At 45.9% G+C, this 16,959-nt stretch overlaps 1 protein-coding gene across 1 annotated transcript in view; it reads right to left on the minus strand.

The window, feature by feature from the left end:
- The window catches only part of CSGALNACT1 (chondroitin sulfate N-acetylgalactosaminyltransferase 1), an 83,008-nt gene that overhangs the window by 14,335 nt on the left and 51,714 nt on the right, over window positions 1-16,959 (minus strand). Inside the window, exon 3 of the mRNA XM_007455457.1 lies at window positions 11,068-11,169. Coding sequence (XP_007455519.1) covers window positions 11,068-11,169 — 102 coding nt within the window. The remainder of the gene's footprint in view (window positions 1-11,067; window positions 11,170-16,959) is intronic.

The raw sequence follows: 16,959 nt of genomic DNA on the forward strand, positions 1-16,959 counted from the left end.
GAGGGGAGGGGAGGGGGGAAGGGGGCGGGGAAGGGAGCTTGCCTGTTGGTCACCGTCCCCGGGAAAGGGGGCTGGGACAGCTCACTGTCCTAGTGCTTGAGATGACCTTGACGTAGAATTTATTTTAAAGTCTTAGAACATCGGCCTCCACGCTTCAGTGTGTGGTCAGTAGAGGAAGAGATCTTGGGGAACGGGTGCCAGGTCCATGGCCGGATGCACACGCAATCTGCCTCCTCTCTCTTCGTCCAACCTCCCAACGAGGATGAGACAAGCCATGTTACACCCACGGCACCACCCAACCTGAATGTGCACTTTAAACCCACTCTCCAGCGCGTCCACAGGCCGGACGCAAAGCCCCAGGACACAGTTCCTGCCACTTGCTGTCCACACAGCAGCCCCTCTGCCCCACGGGCCCCGGCGGTCTCTGCTTCCCACGCCCCACAGAACCCTGGCTTCCCATCCACCCTGATCAACACCGGCCGGCAGGGCACATGAGGGACCTGGACAAGACTGCACACCGAGGCAGAGTGGGGACGGGGTCCCTGCTGGCCCGGGAAGCCCCATTGGCCGGTCCTGGGCACTGGAGAGGCGCAGGGTAACTCTGTCACCATCCGTGGTTCCCAGTGGAGCGGCCAGGTCACTGTGCTCAGTTACACGTCTGTCTGCAGGTGGATATCGGTGCTGCCCTCTTCCTGATCGCTCAGCCCAGCACCCCCTATAATTAACCAGGACCCCTCCTTCTCCTCTCTTGCCGTCAGGAAGGACCTCTGATAATTGACACGTGATCTCTGCTGAGAAAGAGGGCTGAGCTGGAGACGCCAGAAACCAAACCAGAACAACTTCCCTCCGCTCTTCTCCAGAATGGCGAGATGAGCCCACGGCGAAGCATCTGGGCTGGGAGTGGGACGCCCCTCCCATCTCGGACTCATCAGCACCAGCTCTGGAGCACAGGGTGCACGGGATGAAGGGACACCAGCTTCTGCAGGATAACCGGGCCCCCGACCTTCCCGCAGAGGGACTTGCTTGCTGGGCCCGAGCGGCCTGCCCAGCGGCACGTGGACAGCATACTAAGAGGTTGTGCAGAAGCAAGGACACATTTCAACACAGAACACTGACTGGACCATGGGGTCACGGGTTTGGGAATGTGCATGACACGACCACAGGGCCACAACCCCAGATGCAGGCCGCAGAGCTACACGGGCAGGGGCCCTGTTCAGTTCTCTGTTCATCCCCATCCCCTCCGCAGTGACCAGCCGGAAGATGGGCACCAAGAGCGTGGACACACTGGGGCCTCCTGTGTCAGCTCAGTGGTCTCTCCCCGGAATCCACCTCCTCCCCTGACTCCAGTGAAGATCCCACCCAATCCTCACAGCCCACATCGAGTGTCACTGCCTTTCACCCTCCTGTGGACCAAGGTGCCGTCTCTGGGCCCCCAGGCGTTTGGGCCAGTCCCGCCTCCGTTCTCCTGGGCCCAGTGCATTCTTATGCCCTGTGCACTGGACCACCTGGTCTGTCCTCTAAACCCTGGAGGACAGGGACTGCCTTATTTTCTTATCTCTATCTTCAGAGATTATCAGCACTGTGCAGTAAGTGGCGCCCACTGGGGACACAGTGCAGCTCAATAAACACTGGATGAATCAAGAGATAAGTCAATGGAAAACACAGAGTGCATCTCAGACTTGTCACTGTGGGAGATGCTGCCCCAAGACGCCACCTCATCCCCTCAGGTGGGCACCGGAGAGGCCCTCACACATCCTAAGCCCGCCTCCCCCATCAGAAAGAGGCTCCAACCAACACGTTCCCAAGGACAGGCAAAAACCAAGCTTTTAAGAAGATGACAAATATGTAAGTAACAGAAAAAAAGAGAGCTGAAGAAAATAAAATGCAATTTGGTTTGAAATATTTAATTTAGCCATACAAAGAAATGTAATATTTAGCGGCATGTCTAGAGTAATGGCCTCGTGAGGAATGGGCTTTTTCACGGTAGAATGTGGGCATTACACTCTCTACTATGTAATTTCCTGTTATGAATCAGAGTCTGCAGTTCCAAATGGCCCCAGGATTACTTATTATTATTTCTTCTCTTTACTTCTTGAATTGTATTATCAACTGATGAAACTCTTGAGTCTCTCATTCAATTCCTTTCCTTTATATCATAAGTCTGATGCATTGGGTCTCCTCCAGGTTATATGTAGTCATGCTGACAGAGGTTAAAATGACCTGAGGCAGCCACTGTTTCAACTGGAGATTTCATTTCTCTAATTGACATGCATTTCCCAGAACTGCTGGCTTAAAAATGATAAAAGATCTTGCTGGCTTAAAAATGATAAAAGATCTTGCTGTCTAACATGATTTACTCTAATACAAATTTCTTCCCACCCCTGCAAGGAAATTCTCTTAATGTGACACTTCCCACAAGAGCCCTTCATAAAAAAGAAGAAAAAACCTTTAAAAATTTACATAGAAATATTACATTTGATATATAACTTAAAAATTTAAACCTAACAGCCCTGAATATTGACATTTCTTATGAGTTCTATTTACTAAAGGGATCTGAATGCGGTAAATAATTTAAGGCTAAACATATTCTCAGCCAGTTGTTCATAGTAGGCATTTTAAACAATTTAGAGTTTTCTAGTCTCTGAGCTTATATACAAGCCTGCTTATACAATTGTTTTAGCAAGTTTCTTTTGAAAAGATAAATAAAATTGACAAACCTTTAGCTCATTATCTAGAAAAATAATAGAGATGACTCAAATTAATAAAGTTATAAACAAAAAAAGGAGACATTACAACTGATACCACAGAAATCCCAAATATTGTAAGAGACAACTATGAACAATTACATGCTGACAAATTAGATAACTTAGTAAAAATGGATAAATTCCTAGAAACACACAACACTCAAGACTGAATCATAAAGTAATAGAAAATCTGAACAGACAAATAATGAACAAGGAGATTAAAACCTCCCAACAAATAAAAGCCCAGGGTTAGATAGCTTTACAGATGAATTCTACCAAACATTTAAAGAAGTAATTCCAATCCTTCTCAAATTCTTCCAAAATATTGAAGAGGAAGGAACACTTCCAAACTCATTTTATGAGGCTAGCATTACCCTGATACCAAAGTCAAACAAAAACACAACAAGAAAAGAAAATTACAGGCCAATATCCCTGAACATAATGCAAAATCTTCAACAAAATACTAGCAAATTGAATTCAAGAGTTCATTAAAATGATCATAGGCCATGATCAAGCGAGATTCATCCCTGGGATGCAAGGATGGTTCAACATCTGCAAATTTAAAAATGTTATACATCACATTAACAGAATGATGAATAAAAATCATATTATTATTTCAATAGATGCAGAAAAAATTAAAACAAAATTCAAACATCCACTTATGATAGAAACTCTCAACAAATTAGGAATAGAAGGAATGTACCTAAACATAATAAAGGCCATATATTATAAGTCCACAGCTAACATCATACTCAACAGTAAAAATTTAAAAGCTTTTCCTCTAAGATCAGGAATAAGACAAGGATGTCCACTCTTGCCACTTTTACACAGTACAGTATTGGAAGTCCTAGCCAGATCAACTAAGCAACAAAAGGAAATAAAATGCATCCAAATTGGAAAGGAAGAAGTAAAACTGTCACTATTTGCAGATGGCATGATACTATGTATAGAAAACGCTAATGACTTCACCAAAAAACCATTTTAACTAATGAATTCAGTAAAGTTGCAGGAAACAAAATAACGTATAAAAAATCAGTTGTGTGTCTATCAATACAGATTTATAGTTACTGCTTTATGCAGTTATCTTTTTACTTTTACATCAGATAGGAAAAAAGCATAAGCAAAAAATACATTTATACTGTGTCTCATATTTCCCTATGTAGTAACTTTTACTGGCCCTCTGTATTTCTTCACATGGATTTGAGTTTGTGTCCAGTGTCCTTTCATGTCAGCCTCAAGGACTCCTTTCATTATTTCTTGTGGGGCAGGTTTACTAGTGATACAGTCTTTCAGTTCTTAACTGAGGATGTCTTAATTTCTCTTTCAATTTTGATGGATGGTTTTGCTGAATATTGAATTCTTGGTTGCCAGTACTTTACTTTCAGCACTTTAAATATGCCACCCCACTTTCCATCTTATTAAGGATCCCATGGACCTGATGAGTTGCTTCACTCTTGCTGCTTATGTAATAGGGAAGAACAAATCTGACTCCATATTGGATCTGTTTCTTTTACTTTCTTTGTATTCTACTGCTTTTGCTAGAAGTTAAATATGTTGGCTATAGCCTGAAATATACAGGGTAGCCCATTCTCAAGGCTCTGACCTTTAAAGGTATAACTCTTTTCCATTCATATAGAGACAAAAAGTTGCAGAACAGAGAACAACATTTGTCTTGTCGGAAGTTTACAGGAACAACGTTACCTGACCTACATGGACAGCTGCAAGAACAAAGGATTCCAGCACCAAGAAGTTTGCAACAACTAACCACACCCCCTCCCCTTTTAGTATAAAAGGAACCTGAATTCTAACTCAGGAAAGATGGTTCTTTAGGACTCTAGTCCACCATCTTCTAGGTCTGCTGGCTTTCCAAATAAAGTCGTTATTCCTTCCTTGCCCCAACAATTTGTCTCTTGATTTATTGGCCTGTTGTGCAGTAAGCAGTACGAGCTTGGACTCAGTAACACAGATTCTTTCTCTTTTTGTTTTCCAACCATTTGACTGTGATATGTCTAATTTGCATTTCTTTGAGTTTTCCTGTTTGGAGTTTTTGAGCTCCTTGGATGTGTAGATTAATGTTTTCATCAAATACAGGGAGTCTGGGGCCATTATTTCTTCAGATATTTTTTCCTGCCTCTTTCTCTCTCTCCTATCCTGGGACTCCCATTGTGTCTATGTTGGCATGCTTGATGGTATCCTGCAGGTCTCTGAGGTTTTCTATTACTTCATTCTTTTTTTATTTTTGTTTCTCAAACTATATCATATATCAATTGACCTATTTTAAAGTTCACTGATTCTTTCTTCTGCCTGTTCAAACCTGATGTTGAGGCCCCACAGTGAATTTTTTTTATTTTAAATATTGTACTTTTCAACTCCAGACTTTCTATTTGGTTCTTTTTATAACTGATCTCTCTATATTTGGTGAGACATGGTTCTCATACTTTTCTTCAGTTTTTTAAACATGGTCTCTTTTAAATCTTTGAACATTTTTAATACAGTTGACTTAATGTCTTTGTCTAGTTAGTACAACACCTGTGCTTCCTCAGGAACAATTTCTAATGACTGATTTTGTTCTCTGTGCATGAGCCATATTTTCTTGTTTCTTTGCATGCCTCATAATTTTTTGTTTAAAGCTAAACATTTTAAATAATGTAATGTGGCAGCCCTGGAAATCAGAATCTCCACCCCCCTCAGGGTTTTGCTATTGTTGTTGTTTGTTTGTTTAGTGACTTTCCTGAACTAATTCTGTAAAGTGTACTCTTGTGTGTGACCACTTAGTGGTAAGCTAATGATTAAGCAGGGATTTCCTTAAATGTCTGGAACCAATAAGTCTCCCAGTCTTTGCCAGGGGACTCTGTGTGCATGGTGGGGACTCTGTGAGCATGGTGGGGCATGTCATCAACACACAATCAAGCAGGTAACAACTTACCTGAGCCTTTACTTCCTTCTTGCACAGAGCCTCAAGATCAGTCAGAGGTAAAAAGTAAGGGCCTGCTCAGGTCTTTCCTAAGTATGAGCACAGCCTCTGGATCCCCAGGAATGTGCTGGAGCTTTCAAAGCCCCTTTGGAGATCTCACTCCTCAGATTCACCTTCTGAGCTTTTTGGTTAGTCTACTGTTTGCCCCAACTCTTATATACACCTCAGGCAGCCACAAAGGTAAAGACTTCCTATAATTGTTTTTTGTCAAATACCCCTGGATAAAAGGTTCCATGGGGAGGCCTCTGAGTCAGGTCAAATGAAGACAACCTTGTGAGCAGGGTCTGCCCGGCTGTGATTCTTATGGGCTGCTGATCCTCAAGGCTATTGAAGAGCTGGGGGTGGGGGTGAAATGGGGCAAGTTAAAGTTCACAAAGCTCCCTGTTCACACCAAAATTCAGTCATTTGGATAAACACTTTCCAGACTGTTGCAAACTTTAATTTCCATAGTTCTTAAAAAAGTTGATTCTGAGAATTTTTAGTAATTTTCTCACTGCTTTTATGGAGGAGAATTTTGCAAGCTCTTTATTCCACCATTTTCACTGATATCACCTTTTTTTTAACTGTTGCATTATATTCTATTGTGTGAACTTAATATCATTTAATTTTTTCCATAATATATTTTCCCCCAATGTTTTACTTGGAAAAAATTTAAACCTTTAGAAGTGTTGTAAGCAAAGTACCCATATACCATCATCCAGATTCACCAAGTGTTAAAGTTTTGCCATATTTCCCCGCTCCCTCCCTCCCTCCCTTCCTTCCTTCCTCTGAACCATTTGAGTTTACAGACATCATGGCAACTTCACTTTCAAAGATAAGTACTCCCCAAGAACCAGGACACTCTCCTTTATAACGTTATAACAAGGTAATAATGATACTCAAGAAATTTAACACTGTCACAATACTATAATCTCTATGCCATGTTTGAATCCCCCAAATAACAATTTGGAATACCTAAAAGTACAGGCACATCTCCACAAAGAGCTGGTCACCAAGCAGAGTCATGCTTAGCCCCTTCTCTGGCAGATGCCCAGTGAGATGGCCACAGGCCTAGGTGCTGCCTTAGCCTGTGAGGTGCTTCCCAGCGTCCAAGACTCTTTATCTTCTAGGAAGGAATTCACTGTGTAGCTTTTTTCATTTTAGCAGATGAGATTCTTATCTAAAACATCCTTGTTTATGAAAAAATATTAAAACAAAGCAACAATTCTCAAATTTCAGACGTTTCCCCCCAATTTTCTTTTGGGATGTCCTGATACAATGTTCCTGAGGGTACACATCAAGCAAATCCCTTCAAAGAGGCATGAAATGTGGACAACACCATGGCAACAGGGCATTTTCCTGACAACACACACACACAAAACCCTCTCTCAGGCACATACTTGCAGGACAGGGCAGTATCTCAGTTCTAGTCCTTCAGCGTCAGAGGTGATTCTACTGAAAGATGCCTTTGTGTCCTCACGAGTGGACAAAGATGAAGATACCATGCAGTAAATTATAACTCATGCAAATCCACCAACCAGTATGAACTTTTTAAAATTTCCTAATACATAGCTCCAAGCAAATGTCCACCTAGGCCAGAATTCCTCAAAATGTGGGCCATGGACCGCCCACATCAGCATCACAGGTTGAGCTCATTCTCAGTGTTGGTTCCCAGGCTTCATCTCAGGCCTAATGACTCAGAATTTCTGGGGCTGGATCTCAGGAATCTGTATTTTAAAAAGCACCCAGGTTATTCAAAGTACATTTATATTTGAGAACCACTGAGCTAGGGTGTAATCTGAGATTAACTGAAGCTTAGTATGAAAAACTCTGTGGAATAAAAATCAGATATTGGAACTGATTTGTACTGTTATCTACGTCAGTGGCTTCTAAATATTTTGACCACAACCCTTACCCTTTCAAAACAATATATTATAAATCATGACACAGTGCACGCACACATGTGCGTGCGCGCGCGCGCGCACACACACACACACACTCTGAAATTAAAGTTTCATGAAACAATATTTATCTTTAATACTTGTGATGTATTCTGATAATCTTCTATTCTGATTTTTTAAAAACACTGCACCTAACCCACTAAATCGATTTCACAACCCTCTAATGAATCACAAACTGTAGTTTGCAAAACACTGCTCTACAGCAATCAACTGAGACGTAAAGCTCGACAGAGTAAGCGTAAACCGAGAGACACAAACACTGCATGCTAGTCACTAAACTGGGGTTTTTCAAGATATTCTTAAAATATGTATATTAGCTAGATTTAGAACAGTTTGATCACAATGCTGATAGCCAAATGAAATAAATTTCATTTAAAATGGTTTCAAATCTTATTATTCTCAATGAACAATGATCAGTTTTTGGAGTGAGAATTTGGTGCAATGTTAAGACTGGGAGTCCAGGAGTTACAGACGAGGTTCAGATCTGGCTGTCCCCCTGGGCAGGGGTGGCAGCCTGAGTAACAACCTCTCTAAGCCTCCGTTTCTTCATCTAAGAAGTGGGGTTAATAACAGCTTCTATCTCATAAGGTTGCTGTGAATATTAAATGACATCACTCATGTTAATAACAATGGTTATTATATTATTCAAAGATAAGATGCATTTGAATAAAAGCTCTAGCATCTTAAGAGAATGATAAAAATGGTATTTAAATAAAGCTTCGTATATGCGTTTTATATAGATTACAATGTGTACAAATCTACTACACACCTGGCATTGTCTTTCTCCTGATGAATGAACACTGAACATTTTAAACCTGAGTGAGGCCCAGTGCCAAGAGCTGGAGTTTCAGAAGCATGCGACACAGTACTACTAAGCAGCTTATAATCTAGTGAGGACACAGCAGAAAGAAACGTGAACAGGCAAATCATATGCCAGGTGCCACAGATAAGAGATGCTGAAGGGGCGTATGGTTACAGTTCAGAGAGGAGAGGAGAGGTCAGGATGAGCTCCAGAGTAGGGACCTGGGTGCGGATGCACAGGTAGGGGGTCTGAGGAAATAGGAAGGAGGATGGAGGGAAGGCCAAACCTGAGAGAATAATGGGCGTGAAGACAAAGGGTAAACTGCGCCCCCATCTGGCTGTGGGGCAGTAAGTCATCAAAACAAAGTTAGAAGTAAGAGCCAGCTTGGGTACCAGGCTGGGACAGTGGGTGACGAGGAACTTCATCTGGACGGTGGGGCTGCAGGCGGCCGTGGGAAATCAGCTCAGGCTGGTGGCAGAGGGCAGGGCATTCCTAGAGCAATGCCCTGGAAGGGGCGGGACACACCCCACGGCATCAGTGACATCAACACTGCAGTGTCGCCAGTGAACAGAAAGAGGAATCAACACGGAAAATGGTGCTGCAACGAATTCGCCGAAGCTTCTGCAGCACTGCTTTAAAGACTGACTCAGGCTCCAGAACGAAGTCCCCATCACGGGTAGCTTCCTCTCTGGAAATTTTCCAAGCCACCCCTACCCCTCAAATGATTTTACTTTTCTCGTTCAGATTCATTCTTTGCTCACCACACAACCTTATGATTGCGAATTCAGCTTGCCAGGTCATGTGATACGGCGGAGAATGCCTTGATAGAATCCTGGGCGCTCCGGTCACTAGAAAGGGTATTTCCCGTAACACTGTCTCAACTGGCCTTCCACTCGTCCATCAGACTCGTGTAAAGTTAGTTACACGTATCTATCAGACATCTGATCACCTTCTGATGTCCTCAGAAGGTGCCAGAGCCAACAGGACTGATGTCTCAGTCCTGGCTGGGCTTTCGAATCACCTGGATCTCTACTTCAAAATACCTCGAAAGGAGGCAGCTGGCTGCAACCAAGGCCTCCCTCGGGCAGCCCCTGGGGTGGGGGTGGGGGGGCGCCACTTTCCCAAACAATCGTTCTCAATCCTGGCTGCATGTCAGAATCACCTGGGAAACTTGAAAAAGGTCCACACCCAGGGGGTGGCTACTTGCAGAGATGTTAAAACCTATCCACTGGGCAGAGGACGTGAATTCTAAAAACACACTCCTTACTCCTAAGCAGAGATGAAAAGGATATTGCAATGCATTGGAGTCGAGAGATTTCTATTTCACTTACATTTAGGATATTGAATTATTTTATTCCCTTTGATCTCCCTTCAACAGGTGCCACAGCTTTAAGCTGGTACTAGTTTTAAACTCTTTTAACTCCTTATTGCTTTAGAACAGAGGTCAGCAAACTTTTTCTGTAAAGGACCAGAGAGTAAAGAGTTCAGTTTGCGAGTCACACTGTATCTGTCACAACTATACAGCCCTGCAGCTGTAGCCCGAAAGCAGCCATAACTAATACAGAAACAGATGAGCACGCCTGCTAGCCAATGAAACTTTATTTACAAAAGTAAGTGTGGACAAAATTTGACCAGTGCACTGCTTCAGATGTTTGAATAATAATTAGCATTCTGATCTTGTGCTCGTAACACAAAATTGGTAACAAAGCCTGAAAATAAATACAAAAAGTGCACTCAGTCTTGGCATCTTATCCTTTGACTATCATCCTATTACCATTTACCAAAGACTCAAAACAGAGGGACTTGTTTATATTCAGACCATACGGACCTACTCAGACGACTTCTGCCCCCAGTACCTCTGACCACCCTCCAAGCTGCACTGATGGAGAAACCACCCACCTCGTCATTCACCTGCAGCTTGCAAACCAGAGGGAGTGTGCAGTGCCACCAGCTTCCTCACCAGTAGAAAATGCCACAGATATGTACTCATTAACTACATGCTTGTTCATTTCTTCTGGTAAGAAAAACCCCTCTCTTCTGCTTTTGAATATATTTAATCCTCCTCGTAACTGACGAACAAGGTAAAAATCCAGAGCTCTCGGTCCAAAAGTGTTGGTTAAACAGCTTCTGTTAATCTAGGGTCCCTCCCTAGCATCACTGGCCCCTGGTCTCTCAAAATGCAGAACGAGTGACAGTCAGAAGGGTGAGGCCATTTGCTAAGTGGATGAGAGCGAACCTTGACGAGAGGGGACTGAGAAGGAGCTCCCTGCAAGGCTGTGCTCCCCAAGTCCACCCCTGCCACGTGCGGTCCCCAAACCTTCTGTGTCAGGCGGGGGCCAGAGGAGCCCTGCCCGCCACCCTGGGTGCTCCGGGCAGTTGTCTCCACTGTCCAAGTTGACACCCCTCACAATGAGGGCGGGTGTGAGGCAGTTGGTCCCCAGGAAGGAGGGCGCAGAACTCCCACTCCCGACACCACCACACGCAAAAGGCCAGCCTGTCACTCTCTCGGGTTGGGTCGCCCACAGTGAAAACGGCTTGCATGAGCTCAGGTAACTCCTCCCGCGTTCAGGTTCCAGACTCCCCACCATGGCTCCACATCAGACTTACTTGGAAGTGTTTTCAAGTATTCCTTTGACCTCATTCATTTCTTCTTTTCCAAAGTAAACGACGGTGAGATGAACTCTCCCATCCTGCTGGATGCACATCTCCCTAGAAAACAAAACATGGATGTCTGGTCCTGTGTTCACAGCAACAGGCAAAGCCGAAACAAATACCTATTCTGTAAAGTGCAAAAGGGTCCAGGGAGGGAACTGGGCTGCCAGGAGAGCAGAGAGGGGGCAGGACATTCTGGCTGGCTCTTGCCATCACCTGTATTCCTATTTCTCTTACCAAGAAAACCATGGAATTTAAACATGCAGATCTGGTCAACGAAAATCAGATGCAAGAGGCCACAGGCTTGGGCTTCCCTGGTGGCGCAGTGGTTGAGAATCTGCCTGCTAATGCAGGGGACACGGGTTCAAGCCCTGGTCTGGGAGGATCCCACATGCCGCGGAGCAACTAGGCCCGTGAGCCACAACTAGTGAGCCTGTGCATCTGGAGCCTGTACTCCGCAACAAGAGAGGCCACAATAGTGAGAGGCCCGCGCACCGCGATGAAGAGTGGCCCCCGCTTGCCACAACTAGAGAAAGCCCTCACACAGAAACGAAGACCCAACGCAGCAAAAATAAATTTATTAATTAATAAACTCCTACCCCCAACATCTTCAAAAAAAAAGAGGCCACAGGCTCAACCTGCCTCAGGTCCAGCCCATCAGGGCCTGGAGCCAGTGTCTAGAAAGGCCCTGGGTCTGTACCCTTCTCTGCCACAAGAAATCTACAAAGTACAGAAGACACAAAGCCCAATGTACAGATGAGAACACTGAAGTCCAGCGAGGGTGAGACTGGATTCCTTGTCCTTGCCTTTTCTCGTGTGTGCAACACAAATAGTCTTAGAGACTGAACGAGCAAAGGTAAAAAGACATTTATTTGTTTAGGACCCTAGAAACCCTGGGGACACCCAGTGTCATGGCTGTGTGGAGGGGCGATGGTCCAAAAGCATAGCTGCTGTACCTCACCCTCCCCAGGCAGATTCCTTCACTGCTCCTCTCTGTGGCTGACGGTCCCAGGCACCCGGCACACACACGCCAGGCTCCCGGCAGCCCTCCTGGGCGGGGCCAGGCCTACACCTGCCTTCCCCACCAAAGCATATCTGTTATTTGCCCAGGCCCTGTCCTCTGCTGAGGGTTTACTTCATATACATGTGTGTATCACGTGCGTAATGTGTGTTGATGTGTGTATATGGATGTATATGTAAATATATGTGTATAAAAATGTGTTTATGTGTAAAACATATGTGTGTACAGATATGTATGTGTGTGTGTCATTTTAGCAGATTTCTGAAAGCAAATGAATGGAACGATTCTACTGGCAGGATGGCGTTTGTGATACGTTGATACTTTGCATGCCCTCCCATTTCATTCCTTTTATCGCTGTGTTGCAACTTCCCTGAACCCCTGACAACAATCCATGTCAGAGTCTTTCAGAGTCTCTGAGCTCTAACTGCAGAGGCCAATTTATGCAGTGATTTTTATCGTGACCTCAAGAAGGAGGGACTGCCTACCTGGGGTTGCTGGGCAGATCAGAGAAGATACGGTTCCTGCACTCAAAAACCTTACTTGAGAAATAAACGAGCTCAAATGAAATCATCAGACACATCGTGGCATTGATAAAAGTTCACAGAATTCAGGGCTTCCCTGGTGGCGCAGTGGTTGACAGTCTGCCTGCCGATGCAGGGGACACGGGTTCGTGCCCCAGTCCGGGAAGATCCCACAAGCAGCGGAGCGGCTGGGCCCGTGAGCCATGGCCGCTGGGCCTGCGCGTCCGGAGCCTGTGCTCCGCAACGGGAAAGGTCACAACAGTGAGAGGCCCGTGAACCACACACACACAAAAAAAGTTCACAGAATTCAGAAAGCACGGCCAAGCTTGGGGGCCGGATGGCTGGAACCCTGAAGGATGGTCCGGGTTTAGGACGGCAGAGAGGAGGAGGAGAGAATCCAGAGGGAGGAAGTGCTGGGGAAGATTCTACTGACCCTGGGCAGAGGCACCAGAGGGCTCACCTGGTCAGAGGCTTGGCTCGGAGAATTCTCTCTCTTTCCAGAGGAAGGAAGGGAAGAGCTGATTCTAAAAGCAGATGGAGGGTGGGGCTCCAAGAAGCAGACAAGGGACCAGGAATGGGGCCAGGTGCTATTCCTGCTTCAGAACTGCATGCTCCCCCAGCCTCAGCCCTGCAGACAGAGCTACCACCCACCGAGCACAAAATTCCCTGTACATAAAAGATCCCTTCTGCAAACCTGCCAGATGACGCTGTAACTTCCTTTGCCAGGGCAGAATAAAAGCCCACACACAGCACCAAGTGCTCGAAAAACTATGCTTTAAAAGTGTGGGCAGTTGGACAAATCCATCCCAGAATCAGCAGAGGGTCACCCACTGAGCCTGAATAAAAAGCATTCTTGTTTTTTCTAGTAACATCTTTGTTGGCATTTTAAAATCCATCAAAGGACTTCCTGTTTTCAAGGAATAAAACAGAGACACACTGGACCTTTACTTTTCATTCACCAGCTCAGGCTTCCCAAAAAGGCAAAGCAGAGTTTGTTCTGAGGGCCACCTCCAGGGCCCTTTCCATTTATTCATTTATTCCTTCCTTCCTTCCTTCCTTCACCAAACAATAAATCTTAAAAAAGGAGTAGGCTGTTTCTACCTTTGAGTAGTTCTCCATCTGATTGGAGATTGCACGATTAAAGCTATCTACACTGCAGCCAACACACACTGCCGGAGAGAAACACCATCACCAAATGTCTGATGATCTTGTAACTTTCATATTTTTCAAAACAGTTCTCACTGGACTCCATCCCCAGAAAGATGTGTAAGCAAGAGTTGTGCACGTGGGTGACTGTGAGCACAGAGATGTGTGTTCTGGTGTAATTATCTGTACCTGGACCCACACTGCCCAGGTCCTTGGAGCCAACTCAGGTGCCCTGCGAGCTCGTCTCTGTAACAGCAGGGTGGCGGTGTTTGGGACGAACCTCAGGGAACCCAGCTTCCTAAGAACCCTCTGGGAAGCTCTTCGGTTCGCCCGGCTCCACTGCTTTAGCTCCACACTGCACTTTCTTCCACCTTAACCTGGAAGCCTAAAAATTCTGTTTCTATGTCACCAAGACCTTATCTTTTTAGGACTTTAGAGAGGAAACAACAGTTCCTTCTCACCCAGGATATTGTAACACAGAGTATAGAGACTAAATAAGATATCTTTTCAGCCAGAACACATGGATCACAGCCACTTAAACACCTATATTTTTATTCCCTAAGAGGCTGAGAGCACGTCACGGTCTCTGAGTTCTGCTACTAATCTGTACAACCGCACCATGGAAAGAGACCCTTGACTGTCATTCACACCCTACCTGTACAGGTAAGAAAAGCGGTTCCAATGTCCTGCACACCCAGGCATGCAGCCCACTTTACCTCAAGACCAGCGTGGTATTGGTACCTCAGGTTTCCTTGGCGAGGGTGAGGGATGCACCCAGGATGCCTCATGGCTCTGGTCCTACCACTCAGGACCCCAGCACAAAGCTGGGTAGTGGGCATGGCCAAGTGGAGGACAGATGCTGCTGGCAGTGAGCATGGCAGCACCAAAGCCCCTCGGCATCCGTGAGGACCAACGATGCTGTTCTTGTGAGAAGCACTGAGTTTGCATCAGGCAGCTGACCTGGCAGTTAGCGGAGGCTGAAGTGTATCTGACCTTGTGTGAGACCTCCCTGGGAAGTCGGACAAAGACCAGAGGGCACGGGAGGCTGAACATCTCGCCACAGAAGGGAGAGAGAGCAGAAAAACCATGTTTCTCATAGTTACGGGACCTGCTCTTATACCCTGGGCTGAGTAGCCTGTGGAAACACGGTTTCAATGACAAACATTATTGAGTCCCTTTGTTGTGTGATGCGTAATTCTCATTGGAGTAAGATTTGTTTGGGCTGTACGCGGGCCTCTCACTGCTGTGGCCTCTCCCGTTGCGGAGCACAGGCTCCGGGCGCGCAGGCCCAGAGGCCATGGCTCACGGGCCCAGCCGCTCCGCGGCATGTGGGATCTTCCCGGACCGGGGCACGAACCCGCATCCCCTGCATCGGCAGGCGGACTCTCAACCACCGCACCACCAGGGAAGCCCCTGGAGTAAGATTTTAAAAGAATCATCGTGTATGGCCCCGCAGGGGCACCATCCAGGTTTGCCTGGGATTCTCCAGGGTTTAGCACTGGAAGTCCACATCCCAGGAAACATCTCAAAGCAAACTGGGACAACTGGTCACCCTTCCTGCATCAGGGACTTGACAGGAAGGAATGGGCACCTGAAGAGCACAGGACAAGGTGGGACAGAATAACGGCAGCAACAGGTCTAATGAGCCAGGGGAGTGCGGCGGAGACGTGACTCATTTCTGATGGGTGATGGGGACGGGTGCCAAGGTCAAGGCAGCATCCAGGCCGAGCCTGGACAGGTGAGTAGACGCCACGCAGGTGGAGAGGACCAGGGAAAGGGCTCTCCTGGCTGAGAAGGCGCAGATGCAAGGAAATCACGTCCAGATTCTTCTCTCAGTCAATCTGCTACTCAGGTATATCAGGTATGAGAAGAAACCCTGTTTAGGCTTTAATTATGTCCCATGCAAATGAAATAACACATAACAGCCTGTCAGGCTACCATCTCTCCCTTTGGTCATCGAGGACACCAGGAAGAAACGTGTTCAGGCACAAAGGGACGGAGGAGGGAACAGAGAGTGGTGGGGGCCTGTCATCATCAGGCTTTAGAAAATGACGTTCTTCTTTTGCTTTGGTGGGTACTCCCCGCTCCTGCATCCCACGCTGAAGTGACACACAACTCCTGGACACCGTTATCTGACAAGCTGAGATGTGAGAGTGAACAGTGACCCTCAACCAAGCCATTGGGACCTGCTCTCCTGGTTGCACGTTTCAGAACAGCAAATGAGACCATTTTCTTCTCTTGAATGGATGTTTCTACATAATCTGTGGCTCAAATGAAGTGAAAAACAACTTTTAGTAGGTCCCACAGAGAAACTTTTATGGAAATAAGGTGAATGACGTAGATTCGCGTTTCTCAAACATGTAAACCATGAAACTTTCCTGGGTTCAACACTGGGGTCTGAGCAGAGAAGGGGCTGCCTGACGAAAGCGGGTGGAGCGAGGCAGGGGTGGAGGACGGTACTGGGAAAGGTACGCTAGTTTTCCTTCTGGGAAACACAACGAAGACTGAGCACCTCCTGGATCGCAGCCTGCGGGTGAGGCCCAGCACACTGCACGGCAGGGCTCAGCTGGTCCACAGCACACATGCCGGCTGAGCCCACGCTGCAGCCCCACTTCCGTCTGAGAGAGTCCACAGTCACTGATCTTTAAAGATCCAGAAGTGTCCACAAAAACACCTTAACGGCGCTAAGCAGGAAAAGGATTTTAAAAATTGCTGAAGAAAATTCAAGTAAAAGATGTCCCTGATACTACCTTTAAATGTCATAACTACCGAGGGAGGGACCAAGAGAAGTGTCAGAGGAAGGAGAAAGGGACAGATTAAAACAGAAATAACCAGCAAAGTCTGAGAAGACCCACAGCAACATGGAAAAGGGTTCTCAGTCCAGCTGGACGGAGTCAGAATAAAAATCAAGCAAACTTGGAATGAACTGAGAAAGATCTTTGAAAATCACAAAAAATCATTTCCATAGAAATCCTTTTTTTCTAGGAGGGGCTCAGAGACAAAGACACTAAGACCTATAGTTCTGTTACCCGTGAGGTTCCTCCTGCTACTGCGAACAAAGTACACAATAAAACAATAGATGAGCTTAAAACCGATAAGCCAGATGCCAAGGGAAACTGAGCAGCCAAAACGCAAACGTGAGAATAGTTTCAAGAAAGG

The sequence above is a fragment of the Lipotes vexillifer genome, unplaced genomic scaffold, assembly GCF_000442215.2.
Source record: "Lipotes vexillifer unplaced genomic scaffold, Lipotes_vexillifer_v1.1 scaffold414, whole genome shotgun sequence".
NCBI lineage: Eukaryota > Metazoa > Chordata > Mammalia > Artiodactyla > Lipotidae > Lipotes > Lipotes vexillifer.